The sequence below is a fragment of the Diadema antillarum genome, unplaced genomic scaffold (assembly GCF_040938485.1).
Source record: "Diadema antillarum isolate AM-2024a unplaced genomic scaffold, OU_Dant_1.0 seq00000207_RagTag, whole genome shotgun sequence".
In the NCBI taxonomy this organism is placed as follows: Eukaryota; Metazoa; Echinodermata; class Echinoidea; order Diadematoida; family Diadematidae; genus Diadema; species Diadema antillarum.
This window is the reverse complement of record NW_027271266.1, coordinates 647,115-674,388: the sequence shown is the minus strand read 5'-3', so window position 1 is coordinate 674,388 and position 27,274 is coordinate 647,115. Positions and strand designations below refer to the sequence as shown.

General features: G+C 39.1%; 2 protein-coding genes across 2 annotated transcripts; one reads left to right on the top strand and one right to left on the bottom strand.

Annotated features, from left to right (window-relative positions):
• Nucleotides 1–335: 335 nt before the first annotated feature.
• LOC139728980 (tolloid-like protein 1) lies at nucleotides 336–10,095 on the top strand. The gene is made up of 10 exons (XM_071639905.1): nucleotides 336–534; nucleotides 1,743–2,000; nucleotides 3,488–3,639; nucleotides 3,840–3,977; nucleotides 4,864–5,008; nucleotides 5,641–5,811; nucleotides 6,534–6,743; nucleotides 7,465–7,584; nucleotides 8,731–8,887; nucleotides 9,696–10,095. Exons 1-10 carry the CDS (start codon nucleotides 336–338, stop codon nucleotides 10,093–10,095), a joined length of 1,950 nt encoding a protein of 649 aa, XP_071496006.1.
• A 3,600-nt stretch (nucleotides 10,096–13,695) lies between these two features.
• On the bottom strand, nucleotides 13,696–19,392 carry LOC139728979 (uncharacterized). The gene is made up of 7 exons (XM_071639904.1): nucleotides 19,378–19,392; nucleotides 17,930–17,989; nucleotides 17,638–17,697; nucleotides 16,715–16,832; nucleotides 15,029–15,132; nucleotides 14,252–14,455; nucleotides 13,696–13,765 (listed from the first exon to the last, which is right to left on the bottom strand). The coding sequence occupies exons 1-7, from the start codon at nucleotides 19,390–19,392 to the stop codon at nucleotides 13,736–13,738; spliced, it is 591 nt and encodes a 196-aa protein (XP_071496005.1). The 3' UTR covers nucleotides 13,696–13,735.
• Nucleotides 19,393–27,274: the final 7,882 nt, after the last annotated feature.

The window sequence follows — 27,274 nt, the reverse complement described above, 5'->3', positions numbered from 1 at the left end:
GGGGTAAAATGAAATTTGGTTCAAGGAATGTAATTTCGATTTCTTGCCTACTACACTCATGCGAAAAAGTCGTCTCACACTGTCAAGATGTACTGTAAACATTTTGGGAGAATAGCGGAGGCATAAACCAGTTTCCTCAGCATTATTTCTAGTTAGCCCTATTACTTGCTTTGGTTGTCTTATACAAATAATTGAATAACAGCTATAGCCGAATAACTTGTGCTTGATAGACTTAGCGACTTATACAATGATGTTGTGGTTTTGAGGTCTTATGTTTGATTTCTGGCAGTTTAAGTCGTCTTCTTCGTTGACGTTGTTGTTGTTTAAATAAAAGGATGGATCCAAGAAAGCTGACCTTGCCAGTGACAATCGCCTCGCTATTGATCTGTCTACGATGTGGTTGCGTAACATCGTGCTCGGAGACTGAGGTCTCGCTGAGTAGCGATGGCCAGCTGTACGTAATTTCGTCTCCATTCTTCCCCGACGACTACCCGTCCGACCTCGACTGCAATTACCACATGGTTGCTCCAGAAGGTGAGAGAGATCGTTCCGACGTTTGTGACGTATTTTTATATTCCCTTATTTTTTTTTTTTTTGGGGGGGGGAGTAAATATTTACCAATAAAGATATTGATTCTCTCTCCAGACATACACGGTATCATCAACTCTGTTTGAAAAAAAAAATCTTCAGTAACACAAGCTTATCTTGAAATTTAACATGATTGTACTATTATTACAACGTGTTTGCGTAGATATCCGTCTGTATGTAGCACGCAAATCTTGTTTATATGACTTAAGTAATTATTCGCATAGACGATACTGCAGATCATTCACGCGATTTAGCCTCTGGGCTGTTGTGTCAGTACATACCATTTTTGTTTGACCAGAATAAACCAATATCTACATCATCATCAATATTAATGACGATGGAGGAAATTTCAACGATCATTCTGGAAGAGGAAGAGAAGAGGAAATTTCAACAGAACAGGAAGAAATAAAGAATGGTTGGAGAGAATATTCCTTCGTCTGCAAAACACCATGCAAAATCTGACTGGAGTGCAAAAAAGAACCGTTTGAAATAGTCTACAAACTGTAATCAAATGTGATATCAGCATTATGATAATCAACTTAAAGAACATTACTTATTTCTGTTTGTTCAATACAGAATGCCATGCAATCAGATCTAAAGCGAAAGAAGGGTAATGATAGAAAGTTCTGCATTGAATGGTTTTCAGTTGTTGTTATGTTCATCATTTAGTTTAGGTTTGCGCTTGCATTGCATGAAATTGCTGTCAGTTTCTCTATTAATCACCTTCAATTAATCCGTTGAGTATAGTCAATCCGTGCAAAGAATACATATTATTGTTCAAACCTTGCGACAAACCGTACAATCTGAGTCTTAAAAAAATGTTTCGGGAATTCACTCTGTGTATGATCTGACGATTGGAACTTAGAACGCTGCTTTCAACAAATTAGATCGACTAAACTAACATCCTTCATATCTAAGTTTTGGACGATTAATGCTCATAGAATTCAATTCAATTCAATTCAATTCATGTATTTATTTCTCATTTTCTTTCCAACAAAACATAACACAAGGTAAATCAGAAAATCCATCATAAGCACTGTACAGTACAACAAACATAATATACAACAAACTAATAGAGATGAATCATGTATACATAACGATATATGGAACAATATTCACTTTATAATCTCTCTTTCTCACTCTCTCCCTCGCAGGTCGGCGCGTCCGACTCTACTTCACCTTCTTCCACCTCGAGAACGCCAACGATCTCGAGCTCTGCATCTTCGACTACCTGGCCGTCTACGACGGTGGATCCGACGGCGACGCGAGTTTTGGGAAGTTCTGCGGGCGGGACGACCCGCCGACGCTCGTGAGCACTGGACGGGAGATGTACATTGTCTTCCACACTGACTCATCCATCGAGCAGGGCGGATTTAGGGCGGAGATTACGGATGTGGATCAGAATTATGTCGGTAGGTTTGGTCCTTACACCATTTGTTACAAAGGTTGTCACTGAATGCAAGGCTGACCACAATGTACATGAGGAAACTTGATGTTATATCTATACAGAAAAAAAAGAGATAGAGAAAGTAACTAACACGTGTATTTTGTATGGCATTGATTTGTTGTATTATCTGAAAGAATGTGTGATATTTGAAGAAGAATTTGAATTGATTTGAAAAACAAACAAACATACATTTGTATATGAACATTCGTGATCTGTATTGTCATAGACCCGACATAGGATGGGATGGGCATTACAGGGAAATAAGAGCGATGATTTAAGGAAATCACTGTGTGATCGTGTAAGCTTGTTTACGAACTTTCCTTGTTGATATGCAACCTTTATAAAATTTAAAATTATTACGTGCAAATAGAAATTATGGGCAGATACCAGAAACAATATAGACAGAAAGATAGATAGATAGATAGATAGATAGATAGATAGATAGATAAATTGAGAGAGAGGGGAGGGTGGGAGAGAAGAGCTCTGCACTACTGTTACTGTAGTTACAATAATGTGTGTTTACATTTGCCATCTCAACAAGTCTCGTCTGCTCTTTGTAATGTAATGACCCTCTTAAGAGGATCACCTCGTACCAGCTCTTGCGAATCACTGCTCTGCAGCTCGTGAAGAAGCAATCGCGCGCTTTAAAAAGGCATAAGTATCGGCTATCAGAAATCTGCTGAATACATACCCACACGTGTATAGTCCATCACGAACTGACAGAGACCCGCCTTCGTTCAAAAGATGGGGCAGAGAATGCCATTTGAAGCACTTTAAGTACGATAATATAACAATTTCCCATAGATTTGACACATGGAGTATCTACATAAAGTGTTGTATGTTTACTCGACAGCAATCTTAGGTCATTCTACATTATTCCCCAACTAGATGTTCTGTACTGGTTTTTAAAAGCCTTCTCGTTGCTTATTGTGACACATCATAATGGATTACAGAGAAGCATGCGTATAGATGACATGATTGCTGGTAAATCTGCCATATTTGAAGCGCTTTTGGGAACATAATACACAACTTAGATTCAAACATTTTCACTCTTAGTCTATGATTGCCATTGCAGCATTCACTTTACACTCTGTTTCTCGACATAGGCTGTTAAATGGGGGGGGGGGGTATCTCCTTACCCCAAAGAAAATAGTGAGTTGGACCCCCCCCCCCCCCTTGGACCTGTTGCCCCCTGCCCCCAAATGATCTAATGTGAGAGCATCACCGTTACTGATCATATCATCTATGGCAATATCATAAGTCCTGGTTAATGATATCCCTTTTGTTAGTTTGATTTCATTTGAAATAAATTTTTTGATACCAATATGCAATGAAACGAAATACAATACCTTCGTATTCTCTTGCTTCTTTGTTTTCCAGAATTATGAATATTCATAGTCATCAATTCTATTCGTAATCAACTTTTTGCGAATGTCCCGTTTGTTTACGCAGAGCCCGTGCCGACCCCGGCCCTTGGGTCATGCTATCACACATACACGGAGGAGTATGGAGTTTTCTACTCACCCGGATTTCCAGATTATTATGGCAACGGCGAGGAGTGTCTCTACGTCATCTCCAGTAGCAAAGTGGACAACACAATACTGGTATGTGCAACAAAATACCAAAAAGAAAAGCAAAAAAAAAAAAAAAAAAGATCCAAAACCGATAGCGTCATCTGTTATCGAGATAAAACTTGTCAAAAGTAAGCCCCTAACCCACTTTTTTGCAAGTTAACATCTCCATTTGAGTAATAATATAGACTATTGAATTTACCATCTCGTTCTTTTTATCTTGTCTACTGCAGCTACGTTTTCCGTCATTTGACCTCGAGCCGTCGTACAACTGCGTCTACGACTACGTTGAGGTGCGTGACGGAGCCACTGAGGCAAGCGCCCTCATTGACCGATACTGCGGCTCGAGCTCAACTCTTTCGGAGAACGCGGTACGTGTTATCACCTGTGTCAATGCAGTAGAAGGGATCAATGGAGATTTTCATTTACGTCAATAAGACTGTAAAAAACAAACGCACACACACACACACACACACACACACACATACCTCGTAAAAGAAGGCAATCTAGGTAGCCTACCTTTGACACAATTTCACCACACAACTGTAACCTCTTGGAAATTGTCTTAATGCCAGATCTAGGATGATGTGAAATGTTTGTTCATCGTCATCACCATGCCGACTTTTAATAGCTCGTCATAGATACTAGTGGCATACACACATAGATGTGTATACTAAGGGATCACGCTTAGTGTTTCGAGATTGGCGCTCTAGTAGTGCTTCAAGTGCAATTCCACATCGTTTTAAAGTTGGCTTGATAATGATAAAGGTTTCAACACATCTAGTCTTGAGGTTTGAAATTTCTGTAATTTGTCTCCATCTAACAAATGAAATTTACAAAATCGCAACTACTGATCTGTAATTTAACAAACATGTCGTAAAAATGTGTCACATTTGCCATATTTGCTGTGTTAGGAAATCTTATCAATCAAAGCAGCCCACAGACGCATTGTTTAATCGTCAACTAGCTCTAACATCAAGTCAATCAAACAAGACATCGTTCAGTCCAATGATAATTCATTGATAGAGTTAAGAGCCATGTGGACCAAAACGTAATATTGCAAGAAAGGCGTCCTGATGCGTCCAGAAGACACCGCAATCCAACGAAAACCAGAACTTCTAGTAGTACCCTGTCATCAGGGAAACTAGGGAAAGGCGGACATCTGAAGAGCTAGATAAAGGGGGGGGGGGGGAGGGGAGAGAAGAAAGAATGAGAATAATTCATGTTACATTTTCACTCTCCTTCATGCTGTTTTAGATCGAGTCCACTGGGCAATCGTTGTTCGTTCGGTTTCGATCGGACTCGTCGAGTGTGTTCAAAGGCTTCTATGCCGAATACGCCGACTCGGACACCGGACTACCTGACCAAAGCACTGATGAGGAGGGTGCTAACCAGTTCTCCGGTGGGTGCTCTTAAAACTATTGTGGTATTTTTTGCGTATAGGATCCTAGAATCGTTCTTATAAGTGATAACCGCTCGAATTTAATGAATTCAACAAAGACCCTATACTGTAATGACAAAGGCATTCATTGTAATGCGTATACCATAATCATAATCTTTTGCGCGCTATACACTGCAATTACTGTGTCTTTAAAGGCACACGAACCCGGGATTCAAGAGGGTTTTATTGATGGCATGATGGTCGCCGCCATCTTTATTGTAAAGATCTGCAATACAAAACCAGTTAACGGGAACAAGGGCCAAATCTAGAAACAAACTGAGACAGGCGTTACTTCGACCATTTCCGACATGTGATCATACGAATTGATTTCATTCTGACATTCGGAACATGGTAGATGCGTGAGCGGTATGGGTCCATGCTGCAGCGCCTACTTAAAACATTGGTCCGTTTTCCTCGTTTGTGTCTGTTTTAGTTTTAATGAATACATATCTGGAAACAAACATAATAATTAAATGTTTCTCTGATTTGAATGCTGGTGGAAATATAGCAGTCCATGGCTATTCAATACAATAGTTTATAAAGAATAGTAAAATAGTATAATTATGATTATTTGCCCTTTCTCTGGATTGCAGTGTGCGACCTGTCACACGCTGTGCTAACCGAGCGAGGTGGGACCATCGTATCCCACCCGTCCTATCCGGACGGGAACTATGAGAACTCGCAGTACTGCACCGTGACCATCATCGCGTCCCGAGCCCATGAGAAGATCTACTTCGACCTGATCGAGACGGACATGCCTCCCGGTAAGCCCGACATAATTTCTTCCCAGTAAGCCAAGCCAGCCTCCCGGCAAGGCCGGCGTGCCTCCCGGGAAGGCTGGCATGCCTCCCAGTAAGCCCGACATGCCTTCCGGTGAGCCCGGCATTCCTGCCGGTAAGCCCGACCAGCCTCCGGTAAGCCCGCCCGGCATGCCTCCCGGTAAGGCTGGCGACACCCGGTAAGCCCGGCATGCCTCCCGGTAAGGCCGGCGCCACCCGGTAAGTCCGGAATGCCTACCGGTAAGCCCGACATGCCTCCCAGTATGCCCGGCAAGCTGAGCGAGAGTTTGTGTTTCTTGCAGATGGCTTCCATGGAAGCACAGATCTGTCAAAATTTGCAGTCGTCTTCCACCTAAATATTCATTTCAAATTTCTAGTGAATGTCAGTATCCAAGGAAAGGAAAAAGGGAAGAATAACAAGGAATTCGGGTTCATATAAATTGATAGCAACATCATCGTAAGCCCTTATAGGCAAAGAAGTACGAAATTATTTTTGAGTTATTCAACATCGTAATCGCGACTCGTAATCAGTCATGTTGGACTTTGACTGGTTGCAAGCCAACCATTTCGCAGAGGAGAAAGGAAGAGAAGGGAATCGAAATAGAGAACAAATGGGAAAGAGGGGGAGAAAGAGAGAAAGGGACGGAGAGATCAGGGAGTCCCATTGTTCATCATGATTAAACTTATTCTTGTACTCCTTCCGACAGCCGCTGACTGCGGAGCAAGTGGGGACTATGTGCAACTGCTGGACGGGGACAACGGTGTGCAGTCATCCCAGACCCTTGGCTACTTCTGTGGAGACGCTGTGGGGCGCTATTCAACCCAGAATTCTTTCGGTGTCGTTCGGTTCATATCGGATAGTGTGCCGAACTCGGCGCTGAGCGGGTTCAAGCTGGTTTACGCCATCTATTACGTAGGTGAGGGACAATTCTCCAGAAACATTTCAAAGATATCCTCGAGAAACGTGAGCTTGGTTTTGAAACTCGAGTTTGCCATGAAAGAAGACGTAATGTCGTGTTCAATGTTGTTACCACCTAGCATCTGATATTAGGGTCTATTTACGCATTTGCTACAACTGCAGTCGCTCTTGTTCTGTCATGTCATTTCGTATGTACTGGTGGGGAGCTGGGAGTCATGCCCATTTTGCAGTCATTGATTTTCTGTGAAAGGGTATTAAGCTTCCAAAACTCTTCTGTCTTTGGTCAGTTTATGATGATGTTAAAAAAGCAAAGGTCACAAAATACGACACACCATAATTCGAACTATTATGATAATGACCCTCCAAAAAGATTCTCCCAAACAAGGCGTATCAGTAATTGTCTTTCATTAATGCCTTCGCGCGGTACGATTTTTCTGACCCAAATGGTCACATTCTACCTTGATTGAATATTCCAGGCTATAAAACAAATATTCCTTTCATACTCGATTCACTCCACAATTATTCGGAAATACAATAAAAACTTTCGTCAAAGATATTCTCCTCCAACTTTCCTCCTTGCATTAGATACTTTTGGCAGTTTAACGAATATGAAACTTATCTCATAAAAACACGTTTCAGAACAGATTTATAGGAGGGGCAGGACTACAGTAGGCCTATACTAGTAGTACATTTAAGGCTGTTTTGTTGACATTTTTCAGATCAGTACGGGTGTGACGAAGGCGACTGGCATTGTGACAACGACCGGTGCGTCGACGAGGGGCTGGTGTGTGACGGCTACGACCACTGTGGAGACAACTCCGACGAGGAGCTGGGATGCCGTGAGTGACCACCTTTCTAGTCTCCATCCCCAGTCTTTTTCATGTTTCCCTGAAAGTTACAGGACCTCTGTCAGTATTATCATTGCCATTATGACTTCACATTGATTTTAAAAGATGTCGTTAAACACAGTTAAACACTATCAGTAAATACAAAACGCCATCTATGTTTGTTTTTTTGATATCGATAACCCCTCGGTTATTTGACCGTGATGCAACTTTGAGTTTCTGTTGGCCTGCCGCCATATCGCATTGTTTGCCGATGTGGAATGGCCTTCCACAGTCTATCCGCAGAACTCTTACCACAGAATCTTTAAAAACAGCCCTCAAGACCCATCTCTTCAAATTGAAAAACTAGCCAATGTGTAAAAATGTATGTTTACACATTTGGAGACAATTACTTCCTGGAACTATTTCTTTTTATTTTAACTGTCATATCACAAGCGGTGCACCCATGAAATTTAAGCTGAATTATGTATTCATTTTGGAGCAAGCGCCATGAGCGCCTGACTTGGCGGATACCGGCGCTATACAAGACTTTATCATCATCATCATCATCTATTTCCTTTCGTTACAACATTGCAAGCACTTTGAGACAGTAACTGAGACTCTCTGTGTTATAAATGCAGCTTCTGAGAACAGATGTGATACCGCACTTGACATCCGAGCGGGAATTATATTTTTCCCGAGATGTTATATTTACCCTATAATGTGCAGTGCTGAGCGAAAATGATAGATATTGTCTTTGGCGGAACATGTAACTCATGAGGGACTGTCAAGCGTTATATTACGTCAAACAGGGCAATAATTGTTACATTTTGAGCCCCGTCGGCAGCCAGTCCCTGATGTGACGTTACTGTTCACAATATACTGATTTCGATCCTCGCCGCAATAGTCACGTGATATCCTTATGAGCAATCACCGACATGAAGTTATTTAGACCATTTGAGTAAAGACTATATTACGGAGGATATATCACATCCTGGGTTCTTTAAGTAAGATGTTTCACCCCGACACCCCTCTCTACCCAAATAAGCAAACATTTATTCGTTTGGTCATGCTATCCATATAGGTATACTGAAGAAAAGCAATCAAAGACCAAAATTATCACTAGCACATGATTTATATTTCTTTCTTGTCTCAACACAGGGCGATCGTCAGGAAAAACTTGGAAAATAGCCGTGGGTGTTAGCGCAGCAATAATCGCCGTTGGAATAGCGGCCTTCTGTATCCTGTACAAGATGTCGAACCGGAAGCCAATCCCACAAGGCTTCGGAGAGTCCTCTTCATCTCTTTCGATGTCAAGGTTTGTAGTCATCACAGTGCATCATGGGATGTATTATCTTTTTCCCGCCTTTTCAATTGTGTGTCGAGAAAGCGGGAGGAGCTGATGTATATGATATACAAATAAAATCATGTGTTGAACTCAAACCACACGGGGGGGGGGGGGGGGAGGGAGTCATAAGCAATGAGGATTTGGGATGTTCCTTTTATGTTTTCTTTGTATCGTTCTACTCAGGGAAAAATCACAATTTACTTTATGCATATTTTTCATCTGGAAAGGAGAGCACGTGGAATCAAGCAATACTTCAAAAGTATATTCTGATTTTCTTCACACTGTCGCTTAATGTTCCATTCTTCTTCTTTTATTTTTCATTCACTTAAACCACACAAATGTGGAAGAAATCTCCCCTGTAAGTTGCGTACAAGTGCTTGAAAGAACAATACGAATACAGAAGTTAGGGAAAATGTTGACGAAAAGTTTAGGCGTGCAAGGTATGCCTGAAAAGGTTTGTATTATAATTACATTTTTTTTTTTCGACGGGGGGGGGGGGGGGGGGGGGGGGAAGAGAAAGGAGAAATGAGTAATTGTAAACCCAATTCTCTACTCAGAAAGATGCAAAATAGATAAAGCGTTCTCCCAGTCCACTTAGCACCATAAAATTCAAAATCTTTGCCAAAACTGGTGGTTATGTTCAGCTCAGAAACAAATCTGTTGACACGAAGATATCGAAGTGCTAAGGCATTGATCAAGCCTACTTGTTCTTTGTTAGTGATTGACCATTTGTACAAATGCAGCCCTGGTGTATTTCAATTTCAATATCATTTTGCAGAAACAATAGAGTGTCAGATTCACCCCGTGAACGAGGCCTAGTCAACTATACGGTAAGCGGCAGGATTGGGGGAGAACTGGACAGTCCTCCGCAGTACGCCTCCGTCTACGACCACCGATCACCAGAATCTACGCCGTCAGCCCCGCCTTGGGGCACGTCATCGTCATCCCCTCCGTCGTACCTCGAGCTCGGGAGCGGCGGACAATTCCACGGCATCACCGGCTTGTCGGCACCTAAGGAGCAGCGACTCGAACCCATTTCAAGAGGTACGTCATCGCCGCGGACGTCGACGTCGACAACGACGAGCGCGGCTGGGGCTGGGATCGACATGAACGCGTTGCCAAAGGGGAGGGCAAACGCCTTACCGCCGATAAAACGTGGAGGCAATGCGGATACATGATAATGACAAAATCGTCATATAAACAGTGTTCTTCAAGGACGGCAGCCGATATTGGAAGATACCGGCAGTGACAATCATTGATTTAACAAGCCCCAGATATGCCAAATTAAACTAACGATGACGATATGACATGAGAAGACGGTACGGGACGCGTTCATTTTATTTGACAAGCAGACGAAAAAAAGATGTATCATAAGGTCTGCGCTTATTAATTATCATATCATGGCTGAAAGCCAACTATTATTGTACAGTGTTGTAAATACCTGAGATGTAAAATATAGAGACAATAAACGTGACGAAGAGACTTTTTAACAGCAGCCATGTCGTTTTTCGCTCATTTTATATTGCAAGTACTGTAGCAGACTCTTTTCAGTTGTCCAGATTGATACATGTATAAGCAGAAAGCAGACATGCCTAACAACATTTAGCATACACAACCTTGTGTTGCAATTATTATCATTAGATTCTCAGCTGATTTGCATTACGTGGTTTGCATTACGTGTTTCATACAACCGTATTCACTTTCAATTTCTATAACTATTTGTTAATCTTGTATTTGAGTTTGATAAAACTTGTACTCTTCTGTTTGTTTGTTTTTTTATGATACTTTGTTTATCTATTTGAAAATCGAGGGGAGTTTCATTTTACGGTGGCATTTATGTTACTCAAACATAATTCCGACTGATTGACAAATTGCTCTACATTGCAACTGATTGGTCGACGGAAGAATGTCATGAATTTGAATAGTCAAACATAATTGATTATTATTGCTTGAAGGAAGATGCCTTCAGCATCCAAGGGGGTGGAAAATTCAGCAAGTTGGTAACATTTCGTTTCATCTCTTCCTGCCATTCATTCACACAAGCGGAAGGCAGTTAGACTTTCGATTTGACATAGGGCAATGCTGATGGCGCTAACAGGCAGTGACGTGGACTGGCAATAGAATATTGTTACTTTTCTAGTATAATATCTAGCAATAACAGAAGTCACTGAATGAATGCGACAGACGAGTAACTTACTTGTTCGTGTGCGTTTGCATTTATTTAGCTGACAAAGTGACGAATCAATCCAGTATAAGATTTGCATAGTAAAAGCAACAACTGCAAGAATAATGACTGGCATACACAAAATTATTTTCATTAAAAAACTGCGGCATAATAACGATATAGACATGAATACGTGTTGTCTTCATTGTACAAACTAAAATAAGGTGACCTTGCTGTTTACCACACGATTGGACGGAATAAAAATTGAAGACAAGAATACCAAAAGCAATAAAGACAGAAACATTTTACACATGAAGCATTGTCAACACATCCATATACACGTATGATTTCTACATGCATATGGTAGATGTCATTTTCATTTTCCCTGAAATACAGGCGACATAACGAATGGACGATAGTGCTTTAAGTATACAAATTGGTAAAACTATGAAATAAACTTTGTGCATCAATGAAGTTATCAGCATTGTGTCAATAGACCTATATACAGTGTCCGATATTCCTTAGTGTAAATGCAGTAATTGCAGCACGGTTGAAACATAGTTTGGTGTTTACTGCAAACGTCAAGGGAAAGAAATCCGGGGGAAGAATGGGATCTTTCCCGAAAAAAAAAAACCCAGAAACCTGTAACTGCGTTCACCAATTACATTCATTGATATCCTTACGCTCGTTTTGTGTAACATCATTTCCACTTGATTTCCCTGACAAAGCCACGGTCAAAATCATGTCGGGCAAATTTTGGCAAAATTCTGTTCTAAAATTTAAGTCGAAAATATAATTTGTATGGAGACTTTGCACAAGTCTTTTGATATATCCCCGATTACCACGGTTTCATAAATTTCAGAGAGAATGTGCATAATAATGTATCCAAGGTTACCAGTATTTGGCAAGCAATTTGCTGTTCATTCAAACCAAATTATCAACACACACAGTTTCTTGATACACTAATTCGTTGTCTGGTTTAGGCATTGCAGCAACATAAGTTACTAATGGCACGAAAACACACAGTGAGAAAGAAGAAGAAGAAGAAGACAAAAAGGTTTTTCCTGTCACATACTGTAGGGTGAATGAATGACATGCAGTACGAAAAAAAAAACTTAAATTGTGCTACCCTGTTAAAACCCTCACGCCACAACGATTGAAATTACGTGTATTCATACAAGTGCGATGAATTATGGTTATTCATTGTTGTCACAACAATCGTTACTATAGGCACTATAAGCATTACGCAACGAATAACACTTGAATTAGAATTACGGCGACTAAAATTTAGACACATTCCGTCTTTATTCATTCCACTATCTTCCTGAAGGATTCATTCTCAGCCCACCTTACTCCTCTTCCAACACTCGAACAAAATAGGAGAGAAATGTACGTGATAAGTGATTATTTATCATGATAATCATCTCCATATTCATTGGTAGGAATAGGTATATTTTGATATTCTACCAGCAAGCGTCGACCCCGTTGACCACGTAAAGTGGGCCAGCTCACGATTAACCGAAGTGAAATGATTGTCAAAATGTATAAAACAGAACTTTTCAGTAACTCTAAATAACAATATTCCAATTGTTCTCGATGATTATGACTTAGTCTAACCTTCGTGCTGGCAGAAGTAATGCTAAGCACGTAACAAGTGAAAGCCAGGCTTTATGCTCTCAACATTCATCACGTTCTTAAAGAAATGATCATCTGAAACGATGCACTCGAGCGACCCCGAATTTTTGAGCAGCGCACTAGCAAGACTATCCGTATCAAACGAGCATTGGATAAGATAAACCAATAGCAGGTTAAAGCAAAGGCAAAATGTTAATATTATGATGTTAGCACACATTATCGTTTGGTCTTCCACTTGAAAAACGAGGTGATAATTTTCACAAAGAAGTACATAAAACGTTATCACTTTGGAATAAACATTATCTTGGTATGTGAACATGCAGCTACAGCGTCACATTACTACCAGACTGCGTCAAGAGTAGTTCGTTGTAATTTTAAGTTTTAAAAACACGAAATCAACCATCAGTGCGCGCCCAACCTGGTATCATACTATCGAAATGAAGAACATAAAGACAGTGGATATGTAAAACCCAATTAAGATCTTTGAAATGAAGATCAAAGCTCGGATGAATATTGGACACACATGTAGTGTGAGCCTCCTGCAATAAGTATTAACTTATTTCACACAGCGACAGTCAGGCAGCTTCCACAGGAAAACACGTTGACCCCGAATTTGATTTCCAGTCTCGCTGACAATAACTCGGGGAAACATCACCATAACACTAGTATTACGCTTACAAATTTTATGCCACCGGACAAACTTTGTTCGGTGATTCGATCACTGCAGCATGCCGTTTGCCGAAACATCTAGTTGAATGAGGAAGCCAACTTTGTGCAACGTGAGAACATCACAATGTCTGGATTTCGTGAGCCAACGAAGGGCTAAGTTCATCTCGGAATTTCCAACTGGTTCTCCAGAGTCTATGACGTCACCGCCATCATCGTCATCGCCATGCATTTTCCACGAGTTCATCGAACTTTCCATAGGAGAGCAAACTCTCGTCAACCATGTCCATTTGCTCGGGTAATGTTAATTATCCTCATTTAAATCAGTTTACTCAGCGAGGAGCGGTTAGTTGTCATGAGGCGTAATGCTGATTCTGGTGACCCTGTGATGGTTGGAAGAATGAAAGGTGGAAACAAGAGGTAAATCAAAAACAATAGTAGAAACAGCAAAGATAATGATAAATATTCAAAGAAGCAATTATCAATAAGTTTAATTTGTAAAGAAAACAAAAGGATATCATACAATGATGTGATGATAATCACATCATAAACAGTAGCTGTGCTAGTGCTTGTATTGATGATAAGATAATTACAATGATGACAAATATGATAGCGATTGTGATGATATTAACATTAGTTTGATATCACCATTAACATTAATTTGATGTCACTACCGTCTTGTAATATCATACTAAATAACATCACAAATTAGCACATTATTATCCCAGAGGACAACTCGGTACTCTGTTCTATCGTTTGTTTCTCCCTTTGTGCACGATAGCAGAGTAAATTATCGAAAAGGAATAAAATAAGATCAAATTACCCGATAGTATCTAATGGGATCGTCGACAATATCGACAAAAACTTACCACGATCACAACTCTGAACTGGCCCTCGATACCGCTGCCCGACGAGCGTAACGATCGCGTGCTGTATAGCGATCGCGTGTCGTCGATCCCACTGAACTTCTTATGGACGGACACAAATCGGTTGGGATTGTGAAGACATTCAAACTTCATGTAGTTGTTATCGACCAAGTGATACTTGAATCGACATTGGGGATCACCTTTTCCCTGCAAATTGAATACAAAATATAGATCGCATATTACATTTTGAACGTTGCATTTGTTTTGTTTTATTTGTTTTTTATGACTGAGCACAGCTCAAAAGAATTCGCGTATTTCGTTTCCAAATCTCACGACGCATTGTCCGTGGCTGTTCATAAAGTTAAGCACAACTTCACGAACGATTAAATATGACAAGCCAAGTGGATTTCCTAATCATTATTGCATAATTTCAATAGCTAAATTTGAAATTTTCGAATGATAATGATTATTCTTACATCTTAATATACGTTTTTAGTTGAAGGTGTATTTTTGCTCCAATGTTGATGAAATATTGACATGCAGTCGTACGTTGTTAAAATGTAAGGGGGAAAATGGGCACACATTATTGGTATTTTATATTCCAGTCGCTCGTAAAGTCACGCGTAACTTTACCAACAGGTTTATGAAACAGGACCCTGGTATACTTCAACTGATTGTATTTGAATATGTGCAATAGGATGACGTTATCATTTTCCAGGATGAAATACAACAAGGATGCGTTGCCTTGGTGATGGTCGGAAGAGTGGTGTCTATACTCACGTTGGCGTAAAGGATGCCGTTTCTCAGCGTCAGGAAGTGGGACGTATTGAGGAGACATCGAAGTATGATGATATCCTCTCCTTCTCTCTTCACAACGAATTGAGCTGTGTATACGAGCAGAGAGATGACACAAAATCACGTCATTGATCAGAGGAATAACAAGCAGCAATTATAGTGTGCTGTTATAGATGCAAAGTGTGCAGTCATCTTATTATGTATACAGTGTACACATATTTTGATACACTGCGTTCTTTAACTGCATCATATTAACTTAACAGTTCATTTTGCTCTCGTTTTTTATTGTGTGCACATGTAATGTAATGTATATCAACGCAGGGCTCTCTTGTAAAGCAGGCCTTTGTGGCTCTGAATGGGACTGCCCTGCTTTTAAAGAAGATTTAATAAGCAAATAAATAAATAGATAAATAAACAAATAAGATATAATAGATAGTAAACTCCAAAATGAAACGATTAGTCAACGTTTTTATATACTGTCATCTTTTAATGAATATGTTAAGTTTAACACTTAAAATGTTGAATCTACCATTACTGAAATAGTGATTCAAATTTTGAGTGTTAAATTTAGCATTTAACAAAAGTTTCGAGAAGTGACAACATTAAAAATGTTGATTAACCATTTCGTTTTAGAGTGTATAATAATAGCCACAGCGAATCCACAAACATTTCGTTCAGTTAGTTGCTGACATATGAAGAATCCGGCACATGTCGTTCCGTTTTTAGAATGGAACAGAGTTCGTGTAAGAATAGTAAAAACGAGTTAGATGGCCTGCCCAGGCTTACAGCTCCGTTATGTTGCTAAGGGAGACTACTTCTACACAACAAACACACACGGTATCCATAGTAACACCACGCATATGCGACTTCGAAGAAGATACATGCAACCGATTTTGCTTTGCGCCAGTCTATTCTTTATTTTCACAAAAAGATGAAATTCTCTTGTTCAGCATGCTACACGTAGTACGAGCCAAATCTCTAAATGAGTAATATTATTTCATGAAATTCTTAAATTTTCTTATACCCTGCTGCTTTGTACTTCATAACATTTTGCACAGATTTCACTTTGATTTCTGCGGATTGACTCTGTCCATTCCTATTCTGTTGCCTCTGCAAAGGAGGTTAAGTTTTGGTCGGTGTTGATTTTTGTGCTTGCTGTTAGCATATATTTGAAAGAAAAAATGGACGAAAATTTCAGTTAAGATAAAAAAAAAAAATGTACCAAGGAACAAATAAAAGTTATTGGTGGAGATGTGGATAACAATCTGGATCTAGGAATATCTTTATGTATTTTTTTTTTTTTTGCATATAGATATAGGGACAGTTTCAACGTTTTGACACGCAATCGTTATATAGGTTCAAAATAACCTCGTAACAATTTCTATGACACTAAAAATAAAATAAATCCGTATAAGTATATTCTGGATGGTGGTGGCCCGAACTGTTGCAATTTTAGGAGGGGGGGGGGGGGGGTGTCGTGAAACAGGTCTCGTGAATAACTGCTCATATATCATACTTGCAACAACAATTGGAGAAACGAGCTTCGTTGGTGAAGGTGTGTACTCTCTCAGCACTTTTTTGTGCCAATCAATCTTTTTTTATGGGTTCAAAACAAATTAAATCGAAATTATGATTATAAACCAACATCTCTCTTTACTCAAAGGGGCCTACCTTGTTTGCCGTAGATGCCGTTAAAATCAATCTTCCCCGTAAGGGAGTTGACCCGGAGTAACCCGCCGGTAGCCCGAGATTCGAGCTGAACAATGTTACCCGTGTGGAGTTCGCGGGCCTGCGATGTAGGTATATCCGGAATGCGGAGAAAAAAAAAAAGGGGGGGGGGAGAGCGATGAAGAATGAAAATGATAAAAAGGTAGGTAGAAAAGATGAAAACAGAAGAAAATATGAGAGATGGAAGGAAAGATGAAATAACATAAATTTCTTATGACGAATCATGCGTCAAACGAATGGATTGTGCAAAATAGTTTTACTGTGAAACAGGAAAAATAACATCTTTGCACTTCACCCTTAGAGTACCAACATCTCACACTGCCACGGATTTTATGCACAAGTAGGTTATAGGATATCAAAGGTAGGGACAGAGTTAAAGAGAAGTATATGAATATCAACTAATCTGATATGATACTTCTTCACCTCACACCAATAGAACGCGGATTTTCTGTCCAAATACCTGATTTGATCATTGGTTTTCGAAACTAATTTATGATGCCACAAAAGTATGTATGACATCGCAATTGGAGACAATTACTATCATTAGCTCCCTCGTGGAGGCATTTTACTAGCATATAGGTATGGATGATGATAATAATAATGATATCGTTTGATAATGATATCAACACTGGCTGGCGCATTTCAATCGGAAGGCGTAATGAGGAGTGTGGTTTTCTCTATTAAGAGAAGGGGGCAGTTGATTGTATATTGGATATTTATTCAGAGTGATCAGGACCAAAAAAACAAAACAAAAAACACCAACATGTACTCATTAACTTGTTACGTAACAAAAAAAAATCAAATTCAACAATGATCATACTATAGTTTTGGAAATTTTAAAGTGATAAGTGATTTTTGCAACTCACCACTACACCAACTCTGTGAAGTCCGTTGAATCCATTGTGGCTATGGTGAACGTAGGCCCTCTGAAAAAAAAATAATATGCATAAGTTAACATTTACTCGATACAATTTGCGCAGAATATCCAAATTTGGTTCGACCAGAAGTACGTAGAAGTGAGTATAGATGCAAGCAAGATCGTTTCAAGATAGATATAACAATTGATTTTCGAACTTTTGACTATCATAATGATCAATTAGCCAAGCATTTTCTCGCTAGGCTTTTTGCCACTAGTTACTATGGTCTCAAATGTCGTACCTGCTCGAGTTTAGGTTTCATAGCTGCCGGGGCCCAGCCGTAGAGTGTATCCATCCAATGCTACAGACGGGAAAACAAAATGAATTTTATTTTAAGCATGAGTAAGACAACCTCAGCATTCAAAACATGGTATACTGTACAGTAACTATGACTCTTAGAATAGTTGCATGTTTTCTCTAATGATTTGCCGTTACAAAGTCAGCAGGCCTAAAAAACAAACAACAAACAAACAAAACTAAAAGTTTGAGAAAGCTTTGAGCTTTTAAAGTTTGAAATGGTTACTGTGCCTATTTGAATTTCACTAACGAGATTTTTGCTATTCATTGGGAAAATTAGTCATCATAATGTGGGGGTTGTTCAGCCAATCGAACGAAGAACCACGTTCATTTTGTCGAATAATGCGAAATTACAAAATGTCGCCTAAAGCATAAAGTTAACCAATTAACATCATAATTAACATCACCTTCAGGATTTTCTTTTTTTTTCAAAAGGGAGTAAAATATCTTTTCTTTCTTTGCATTTTCTCTACACTCTTCAGAAAGAAGATGTTCATTTGTATATACCGATATTGTTAACTACATTAGATGCATTGCCGTGGAGGTGCAAGGAGGGATATTTAGGGGGCAAGTATTTGGAGTCATTGTTATACCTTAAAGTAAAAAAAAAAAAAAAAAATGGGACACCAACACTCCACCACCAAGGGAGTCAGGACCTGCCCTAAAGTCCAATTCCACTGCATTTATGACGCATATAAATAATCAATTATAGTTATGGTTGCGAATTCGATTGCACTTTTCAGTGGATTTCACATGAAGGTCTAGAATGCATATAATTTTATCAAATCCAGTCGTACTTTGACGTCACTTGTTCTACTATTCTCAGTTTGATTTTGATCTAGTATTGATTCAAATCCAACTTATAAATTGGGAGTGGAATTGCACTTTAAACCTTTAATATGGAACCAAGGGATGAGGGAGTGTGTTTACAGACATTAAACTAAAGGTTCACTCGGAGGCAGTTTGAAATAAGAGTCGGCACCCGCACAAATAAAATGGAAATAAGTGTAACATGTTTCATATCGAGGCAAACATAGCTACGAACTTCACACATTATTGGTGTTTTTTTTTTTTGCTCTGCAACTCCCCAAATAATCAGTGGGTGAGAATGTATATGAAGATGCGAGAAAAGGTCACCAGGATGCGAACTACCTTCAGGACAATGCAACCAAGACCACAAGTACCTTTGTCCCCATGACACACCTATTTCACACCGACCACATGTCTGTAAAGATTAACCAGTCCATAAGGGCCATAACTGAATCTGTATCCCGTGATGATGTTTCATATGATCATGAACTACTCAACTAGTATAGTCTCCGCATTTGTTTCCCTTGGGTGATTTGTGCAAACAAGTGTTTTACTGCTTTACAAGAACATTGCAGACCTCACCACCCCTTCTATCATTGTCGTTCCAAACTTTGTGACTATTTTGAAGCGCTGTGAACTTTTTCCTTCTTTGATGTGCCATTGATTAGATAATATTAATTTCCTTTATTTCTCACAGAAGGTTTTTCTTATTTACACTGGCTCTAATTTCTTTCACCCTTCCCCCTACAAGTGGGCTTACCGGCTACTACAGCAGAGAACTGGACATATACAGAAATACCAGAAGAACCGTGTTCACCCCCGACTCTGAGTTATGGTACTAGCTCGCATATAAAATTTTAATAATCTATATCACATTTTGTTTACATTCGATATGACTATGTTCACTTTCTGTTACGCACACGCGTTACCGACAATGATACGCGTGACGTCATAAAATGTCATTGTTGCGTAATAAGCATCACACGCCCATCTCGGTTGAGATGAATGTCAAGGAGCTTAGAAAAGTAGAACGTTCTTAGAAGTTAGTTGAACCTGTCTTTACTATCTCATCCATCTATCCGCCCCTTCTCCTAAAATAGGGGAGAGAACACACAGATACACACACACACATACACACACATACACACACACATACACATACATACGTTAATACACAAATATCATCTCTACTGACTATTCGTCACACTATGTTAGCAGCAAATCCGTATTAACATGTTAATTATCTAATACGAAATTTCATTTTACATAAATACACACAGTCGATACGACATGTTGGACTTCTATCTAAACTTAAGCAATAAATAAAACAAGAAATTTCGCATCAGAAATTAATCTCTGACTGTTGTTCCGTAATAGATGTTACAGTGTATGTTAAACATGAACAGTAAACACCCAAACTCCCTACGAATTTGATAAATGACTTTGCTAGAAATGCTTTTCACATACTGGGAATTGCTCATGACTACAATTCTAAATAGTTAATTAAAAATAAAACAAAAGGGAATCTTTGCGTTTTTTTTTGTTTTTTGTTTGTTTGTTTGTTTTTTTTTTTTTTTGGGGGGGGGGGTTACGTGTATGCACAATGAACTATATTCCTCTCCATTCATTTTCTTATCACTATCGCGATTTGTAATAGCCCAATATCCAGTTTGCATTACGCATCGATCTTAAATTATGATTTTCTAGAAGAAATTTCATTTTTTTAATATTTCTGGTTGTCATTGTTTGCACGATTGCCTTATGATATAACAGTGTTCGAAGAAATGGAAAATTTTGTTGTTCATTTCATAGACACGATGTGTGTAATTAGGAAATAAAAATCGAAGGCAGATGAGAAAAAAATCTTATAAATCAAGCTATTATGAACTTATGTAAATGAAGGAACCAGGAAAAGTAAGAGGGTAACCCATTTTCCAAGAAATCATTTCCCAAGAACCAATGCAAAGGAAATCTGTTCAATATGATGAAATTGTGAAAAACCCAGACTTTCATACCACACTGTAACATCAGAAAAAAACAAATTTCGAATTGCCAAGATCTACTAACAAAGTGTCAGACAATTCGAAGGATTGGAGACGAAATAACGCGACAATTTTGAAGAGAACAGACAAACATTGAGTCAACCAGCCAAAGATTGCAGACTTGCGGAATCTCAGAAAGGAAACGACCGTCAGTATTGATAAGTTTTTAAAGGTTCGTTAAATAGTGGCAATGAATTTTCAAACACAAACCATTAAGCAAAGCGCAGACTCCTGCGGTTTGTTTGCGGTCGCATTCGTAGTCATGAACACCATTGCCTTGTATTAACCACCTCTCTTTCACATTGAAAGCCTCGATACATATGTGAAAGCAAAATCGATAACACATGGCTGTGTATGTCCACAGCGTAAAAACAACGGGTCTCGATGCACTCTGTGTATATAGTCACTAATTAACATAACAAAAGAAAACTTGCCAGATGTTAGATGTCCATTTGCAAAAACAATGTTCCTTTTTACGAAATATACGCGGGTTAGTGACAAACAATCAAAACACCACTTGAAATGATGACTAAAATGTTTAAACGAAAGGACACTTACTGACGATTCCATCAAGAAAATGTGCAGCTTTTTACTTCATGCATTTACTGCACGTGGTGAAGCGATTGAAGGTGGATGGAAAACAATAAGCAGGTGAGGATGATGGAAAATGGAAATAAAGAAAATGAATCAAAATAGTTAATTGACTGGTTTACTGATGTATTCAATATCTGCGCATTCTCCCCTATCTGAAAGATTGCTTGCAAGTTTGCCAAAAAGTTTCACTTATCCTTTGCCCGTTCCTTCTAACAGCTATTATAAATAGGACTGAAATTGATGGTGTAATGTTGCTGGTCTGGATTTATAAGCTAACGCGCTGGTTCAGACTTTTTTTGTTGGATGGGGGCAACCATGAAATTGAATACATCGATAAACCTTTCTGGAATAGGCGTGAGCTGAAGGTGCATAAATCGAAAATTTGAAACTAGAAATATCACTTAAGGTGATCAATACCCCCGCCCCGTGACGACAGTCTTACCCAAGGAATGATCTTTCCTTGATCTTCTGCCATTTAAATGCCGTTACCATGGCAACGCAGCTTCCGACACGTCCGAAAAATATGTCTTGCACATCTTCCCACCAAGACTATTGTGTGTGCCACATTTCATAAGCTTTTGTCAAAAACTGAGGAAGTAGTTCAATCCACAAGATCTTTCCTTGATCTTCCACCATTAATATGCCGTTACCATGGCAACGCAGCTTCCGACATGTCCAAAAAATATGTCTTTTACATCTTCCCACCAAGACCAATGTGTGTGCCACATTTCATGAGCTTCAGTCGAATACAGAGGAAGTAGTTCAATCCGCAAGATCTTTCCTTGATCTTCTGCCATTTATATGCCGTTACCATGGCAACGCAGCTTCCGACACGTCCGAAAAATATGTCTTCCAAATCTTCCCACCAAGATCAAGGTGTGTGCCACATTTCATAAGCTTTGGTCAAAAAACTGAGGAAGTAGTTAAATCCACAAGATCTTTCCTTGATCTTCTGCCATTAATATGCCGTTACCATGGCAACGTACTTTCGGGTACTGTCGAAAAATGCGTCTTGCACATCTACAACCAAAGGCACACATCTGTACCAAGTTTCATGGAAATTGGGCAAAAACTGAGGAAGTAGTTTGCAACACAAAATTTTCCATCATTTTGGCTCATAATATGTGAGCTGTTACCATGGCAACATACTTTTTGTCACTGTCAAGAAATGTGTCATGCTGACCTATATCCTAAGACAAACATTCAATATGGATTCCATGAGAATTGGAAGAACACTGATGAAGCAGTTTTGCCATGAAGCATTTTGCCCTATATTTTACCAATAACATGCCGTTACCATGGCAACGCACTTTTTGCCACTGCGGAAATATGTGTCTTGCACATTAACATATTCAGATGAACATCTGTACCTAATTTCATAAAAATTGATCAAAAACTGTGGGAGGAGTTCGCGACGCAAGATTTGTACCCATTTTTGCCCATAATATGCCGTTACCATGGCAACGTACTTTTGGGTACTGTCAAAAAATACGTCTTGCACATCTACAACCCAAGGCACACATCTGTGCCAAGTTTTATGGGAATCGGTTGAAAACTGAGGAAGTAGTTCGCGACGCAAGATTTGCAACGGACCGACCGCCCGACCGCCCGACCGACCGCCCGACCGCCCGACCGACCGCCCGACCGACCGCTGATTCCTATATACCCCCTTCAAACTTCGTTTGGCGGGGGTATAACAACTTTGGAACGTTTAGGACGCAAAACTAAATTGTTGCGGAGGGTCTGATTCATGCAGAAAAGTGAAAGAAAAACAAACAAACATAAAACAACAAAATGCTGCATTCTCAAAATGTTTGCTTTGAGTGAAGATAATTTTATTTCGTTCATTGATCGACTTCAATCGGTTTTGCATCGCATGAGTATAATGTGATTCAAAAAATTCTGTTGCAAATGATGTTGCAATTTATTTCCACAAATCTCTTACATTAGATTTTGATATGACACTTTGCATGGTGAAGAGAAATGATCGAGAGAAACATTGCATAGTGAGGTGAAAGTACAATGTAAGATAATATCAAGAAACTTAATACGTGGTAGTGAAATGGCTTAAAAGTAATCGAGACGAAGTGAACAAAGTGTCAAATGTAATACATACGGCGTGTTTCAGTGGCAAACAATACGAATAAAATAAGATGCACATTAAAAACATAAAAATGGAAGAGCATGAACGATGAACTTGTACATAAAATGTAGGAAATATTATTGCAGACACTATAACTACGAACAATGCCGAAAGGTTAAACCACAAAAATTTGCTTTGTGTACACTTGCAAATATAGTTTAGATTAAGATGCAGAAGCTGATACATTCCTTTCTATCTACTTGAGCTATTTGAGAATAAAGCTGCTGAAAAAAAAACAGAGAAAACAATTTTCATGAAGGGGCCTATGTGATAATTTTAATAATATATTCAAAAATATAATTATCTTGTTTTGTTAGTATCATTGAACAGATTTAAAATTTCTCTTTTTCATCATGACCTTACTTTAAAAGAAATGAAACTAGCGTTTTTATGTGTTATCTGTATTTAAATTCTTCAAAATATTCTATTACATTTCTCATTATCCAGCTACCCTGTAAACCTTCAAAGAACTGAATACGAATGACAGATATAATGATGTAAAGACGAAATGAGTGAGCGAGCCATAAGTGTTATAGTGACAGAGATATTCACTTTTGTGTTGGCCAGCATGGTTTCTTCTGAAACATTTTGGATTTCTCAGTGAACGAAATAAACCTCTTAAAACTTGACATGCTGATAATTTATTCATTATTTCTTCGGATTTGCATTTCATGCATTGATTAAATATGATTGTACAATTTGCTTTGAATTGTGTGTCAGCGCCACTTCCTCAAGATGTCAGGTTCTTTCTGAGGATATGGAAAGAGCATCTCCTCAACTTTCCCCGAAACAATAAGTTGCCGAACCAAACCGAGGAGCCTCAGAGCTTCAGGAAACGGCGAGATTGAAAGTAAAGGCATTCTGAAGAGACTCACATTCGTTTCAAGTATTCGTTTTGTTGACTTTCTGCTCGTTGTATTTTGCTTGATCTCATTGACTTGCTGAGAAATTAAATTTACACAGCGACTGTTGAGTGTTATACAAGAAAGCTCTCCGGGCGAATGCAAATTGTACAGACTAAAGGCAACTTTGGTTTGGAAAGGCTTTTGTAGGGGCAAAATACACATCACAACTTGGGCCTCAACGCGTCTAACAGACAAGGTCCGTGTGTGCACGATTAATGCAGGACTATCATACTCTGTGCGACAGTATAAGGCTATTAATATCCGAGATAGAAATAATTCGTTCGCTGACGACAAACAAATTATTTCATTATCTGCTAATATATGAGAATAACCGCAAATATTAACCGCTTACACCCTCATTACACTTTACTAAGTCTGTATGTTGCTTCCATTTGTAGGTTTAAATGAATCTTCGATACCCTATCATAATAATAGTGATATGTATCTTGCCCGGCAAACAATACTTGAAATTAAGTTGACAGGATCAGAGTACAAGTATAATGGACTAGATACGAGTCCATATCGATGTGTAGGCTCTACGCAGACATGCAAAGACCGCAAAGGAATTTATGTGATGGCGAGATGTGACGAAATGGTTAATATGCAACACAGCACTCACTTTGCCGTATGGATTTTTTTTCTTTGAAATTAGGGATACGTTTGGATACAGAGGACTTTACTTTTTTAGATAACATGCAAGATATTAAGGAATGCTCCTAGCAGGCGAAAAAAGAGAGGAGAATGTAATAATATTGTTCTTACCTGCAATTCCGCCATAACATTGAAATTCGGGTATAGAATATCCGCCAAGTTTGATAGCTTCGATAGTATATGGTACTCAGAGAGAAAGCCGAGACACCCCCAACTGAGGCTCTCAACTCGTTTCTAGGCAAGTCTGCTGTCTGAACAACGTGCGTGTGAAGGGCCAAACCTTTCTTTGTACCTAATACCCTAAATCCCTAAAGGCACAAAAGGGCAGAGTGCACGGGGGTTCGACTTTATGGAGTCCAAATAAAAGGAATAAAATCGAATCGGTATTGCATGGCGTTATCTGTTGGGTGTTTGATTTGCATAACAAGGCAAGCTTTAAGGCGTAATCCTGTTGTGGGCGAGAGGTTGTAAAGAATGACACGATGGATTCACACAAAGGTGTTTTGGAATCAGATACTGGTAGTCACTGAAAACATATACCTGACGCGTTGATACTCACCGCTGCCTTTTTGCTGCTCAATGTTGTAAAGTTGCTAAAACATGAGACAAGACCGTCCTGTCTAACCAGTTCAGTTGTTAAATTTGGCGATAAAAGTGTGACAAGTCTTGAATTCCGTATGCACGCACATGTAGATAATAAGGATGGTTAGATAAACTTGGTTCGCTCATAGGTCAGAAGCTGCAGTTTGTTGAGACACCGGGCGAAATTCGCCATTGTTCGTGGGAGGCAGGCGTTCGATATCCTATCCACGCGTGTCGCGGTTTTGATCGCTCAGTGCGTGGCGTTGCCAGGGAGACGGTCTTTCCCCGCACACTGAGAGAGCTAGGACCCAGCGCTAACCTAGTTCTTGCATTCGCAGACCTAATAAAAAATTCTCTCGTATTGTCACAACCAGAAAGCAATTCTTCGTCCATCCTGTCCTTTTCTGGCTTCGAGAAATCTTTAAGATGCTATTTCCGTACGTAATATGTTTGCAGTGGAAAATTATAATGCACAGGAGTTTGAATACACAAACATGTCTTACTATAAATTGTCATACCTACCGATAACTAAGACTAATTACTCCAGTGTCAAAATGAAGTCGGAGGGGTCACAACATCAACAGAAGACATCCTACGTACACATACAAGACATTTTTCTCCACGATAATCATTACTCGGTGTATGACAGGTAAATATTGAGGAAATATGACAGAAATGACATCATGGGCCTTCACACAAATTGTCTATGTAACTGAAATGCATGTATAGTTGTGACTTGAAATTTGTGTTTTGGTTTGTTATCATGTCTTAGAAGAAGATAACACGGATTGGGTGTGCTGCATCCCCTATCTATCCCACTACCTGAAACTCGAATCAAATATAAGGCTAACATGCAAACAAAGTTATGGGATCTTAAAATTCGCATTAGTGCCAATGGCTTGCAGATTCTGACAACTTGTCTAGTGTAACCATATCAACGGGGCCATAAAATGTCAATTATAGCGGAGACGCTGCAAGCAATAGCATCTGGTTGTAAACATCGTGGTAAAAGACTATCATATTGAAGGTGGATGTAACTGAATGATCTGCATATAAGATACTTTGAATATCGGCTCAGAATTTATGCCTGATTTTTTTTTTCTTTTTCATCCACAATGAGATAACAACTTTGATCACGAGAAATTGCAGATGGTGATAGCGCATAGATGATGATTATGATATGACTTAAAACAAAAGATAGGAACACAGTCCAGGATCCCAATGAAGAACCATTGTATGGTAATGATTTACTTCATTTTACTATTGAATAAAATTATTACCAAAAAAAAAATATGGATGATAAAAATGATTTCTTTTTTAACCTGAATCAAAAAAAGTCATTACTGCGATTAAAGTCTGGTGAAACTTGATCTAAAATAATTTTCTTTTCCATTTTCCAAATGATAATATTCTATTGAACGGTTCTAGTGTGAATAGTGATGTTTTGGTCAATGAGTTCATTTTTTATTTTGTCGAGTTTCTTTGTTTGGCTGTTTTGTTTTTTGTTTGTTTGTTTGATTATTTTTCTTACGTTGTAACTCACCGTAAGTGAGATCGCATGT

Coding starts and splice junctions, on each gene's coding strand:
- LOC139728980 (XM_071639905.1), top strand. CDS start 336: ATGGATCCAAGAAAGCTGACCTTGCCAGTGACAATCGCCTCGCTATTG. Junction 5,812..6,533: donor CGAGACGGACATGCCTCCCG/GTAAGCCCGACA, acceptor TCCTTCCGACAG/CCGCTGACTGCGGAGCAAGT. Junction 8,888..9,695: donor TCATCTCTTTCGATGTCAAG/GTTTGTAGTCAT, acceptor ATCATTTTGCAG/AAACAATAGAGTGTCAGATT.
- LOC139728979 (XM_071639904.1), bottom strand. Junction 17,698..17,929: donor TGAAACCTAAACTCGAGCAG/GTACGACATTTG, acceptor TTTTTTTTTCAG/AGGGCCTACGTTCACCATAG. Junction 14,456..15,028: donor ACGGCATCCTTTACGCCAAC/GTGAGTATAGAC, acceptor TTCAATTTGCAG/GGAAAAGGTGATCCCCAATG.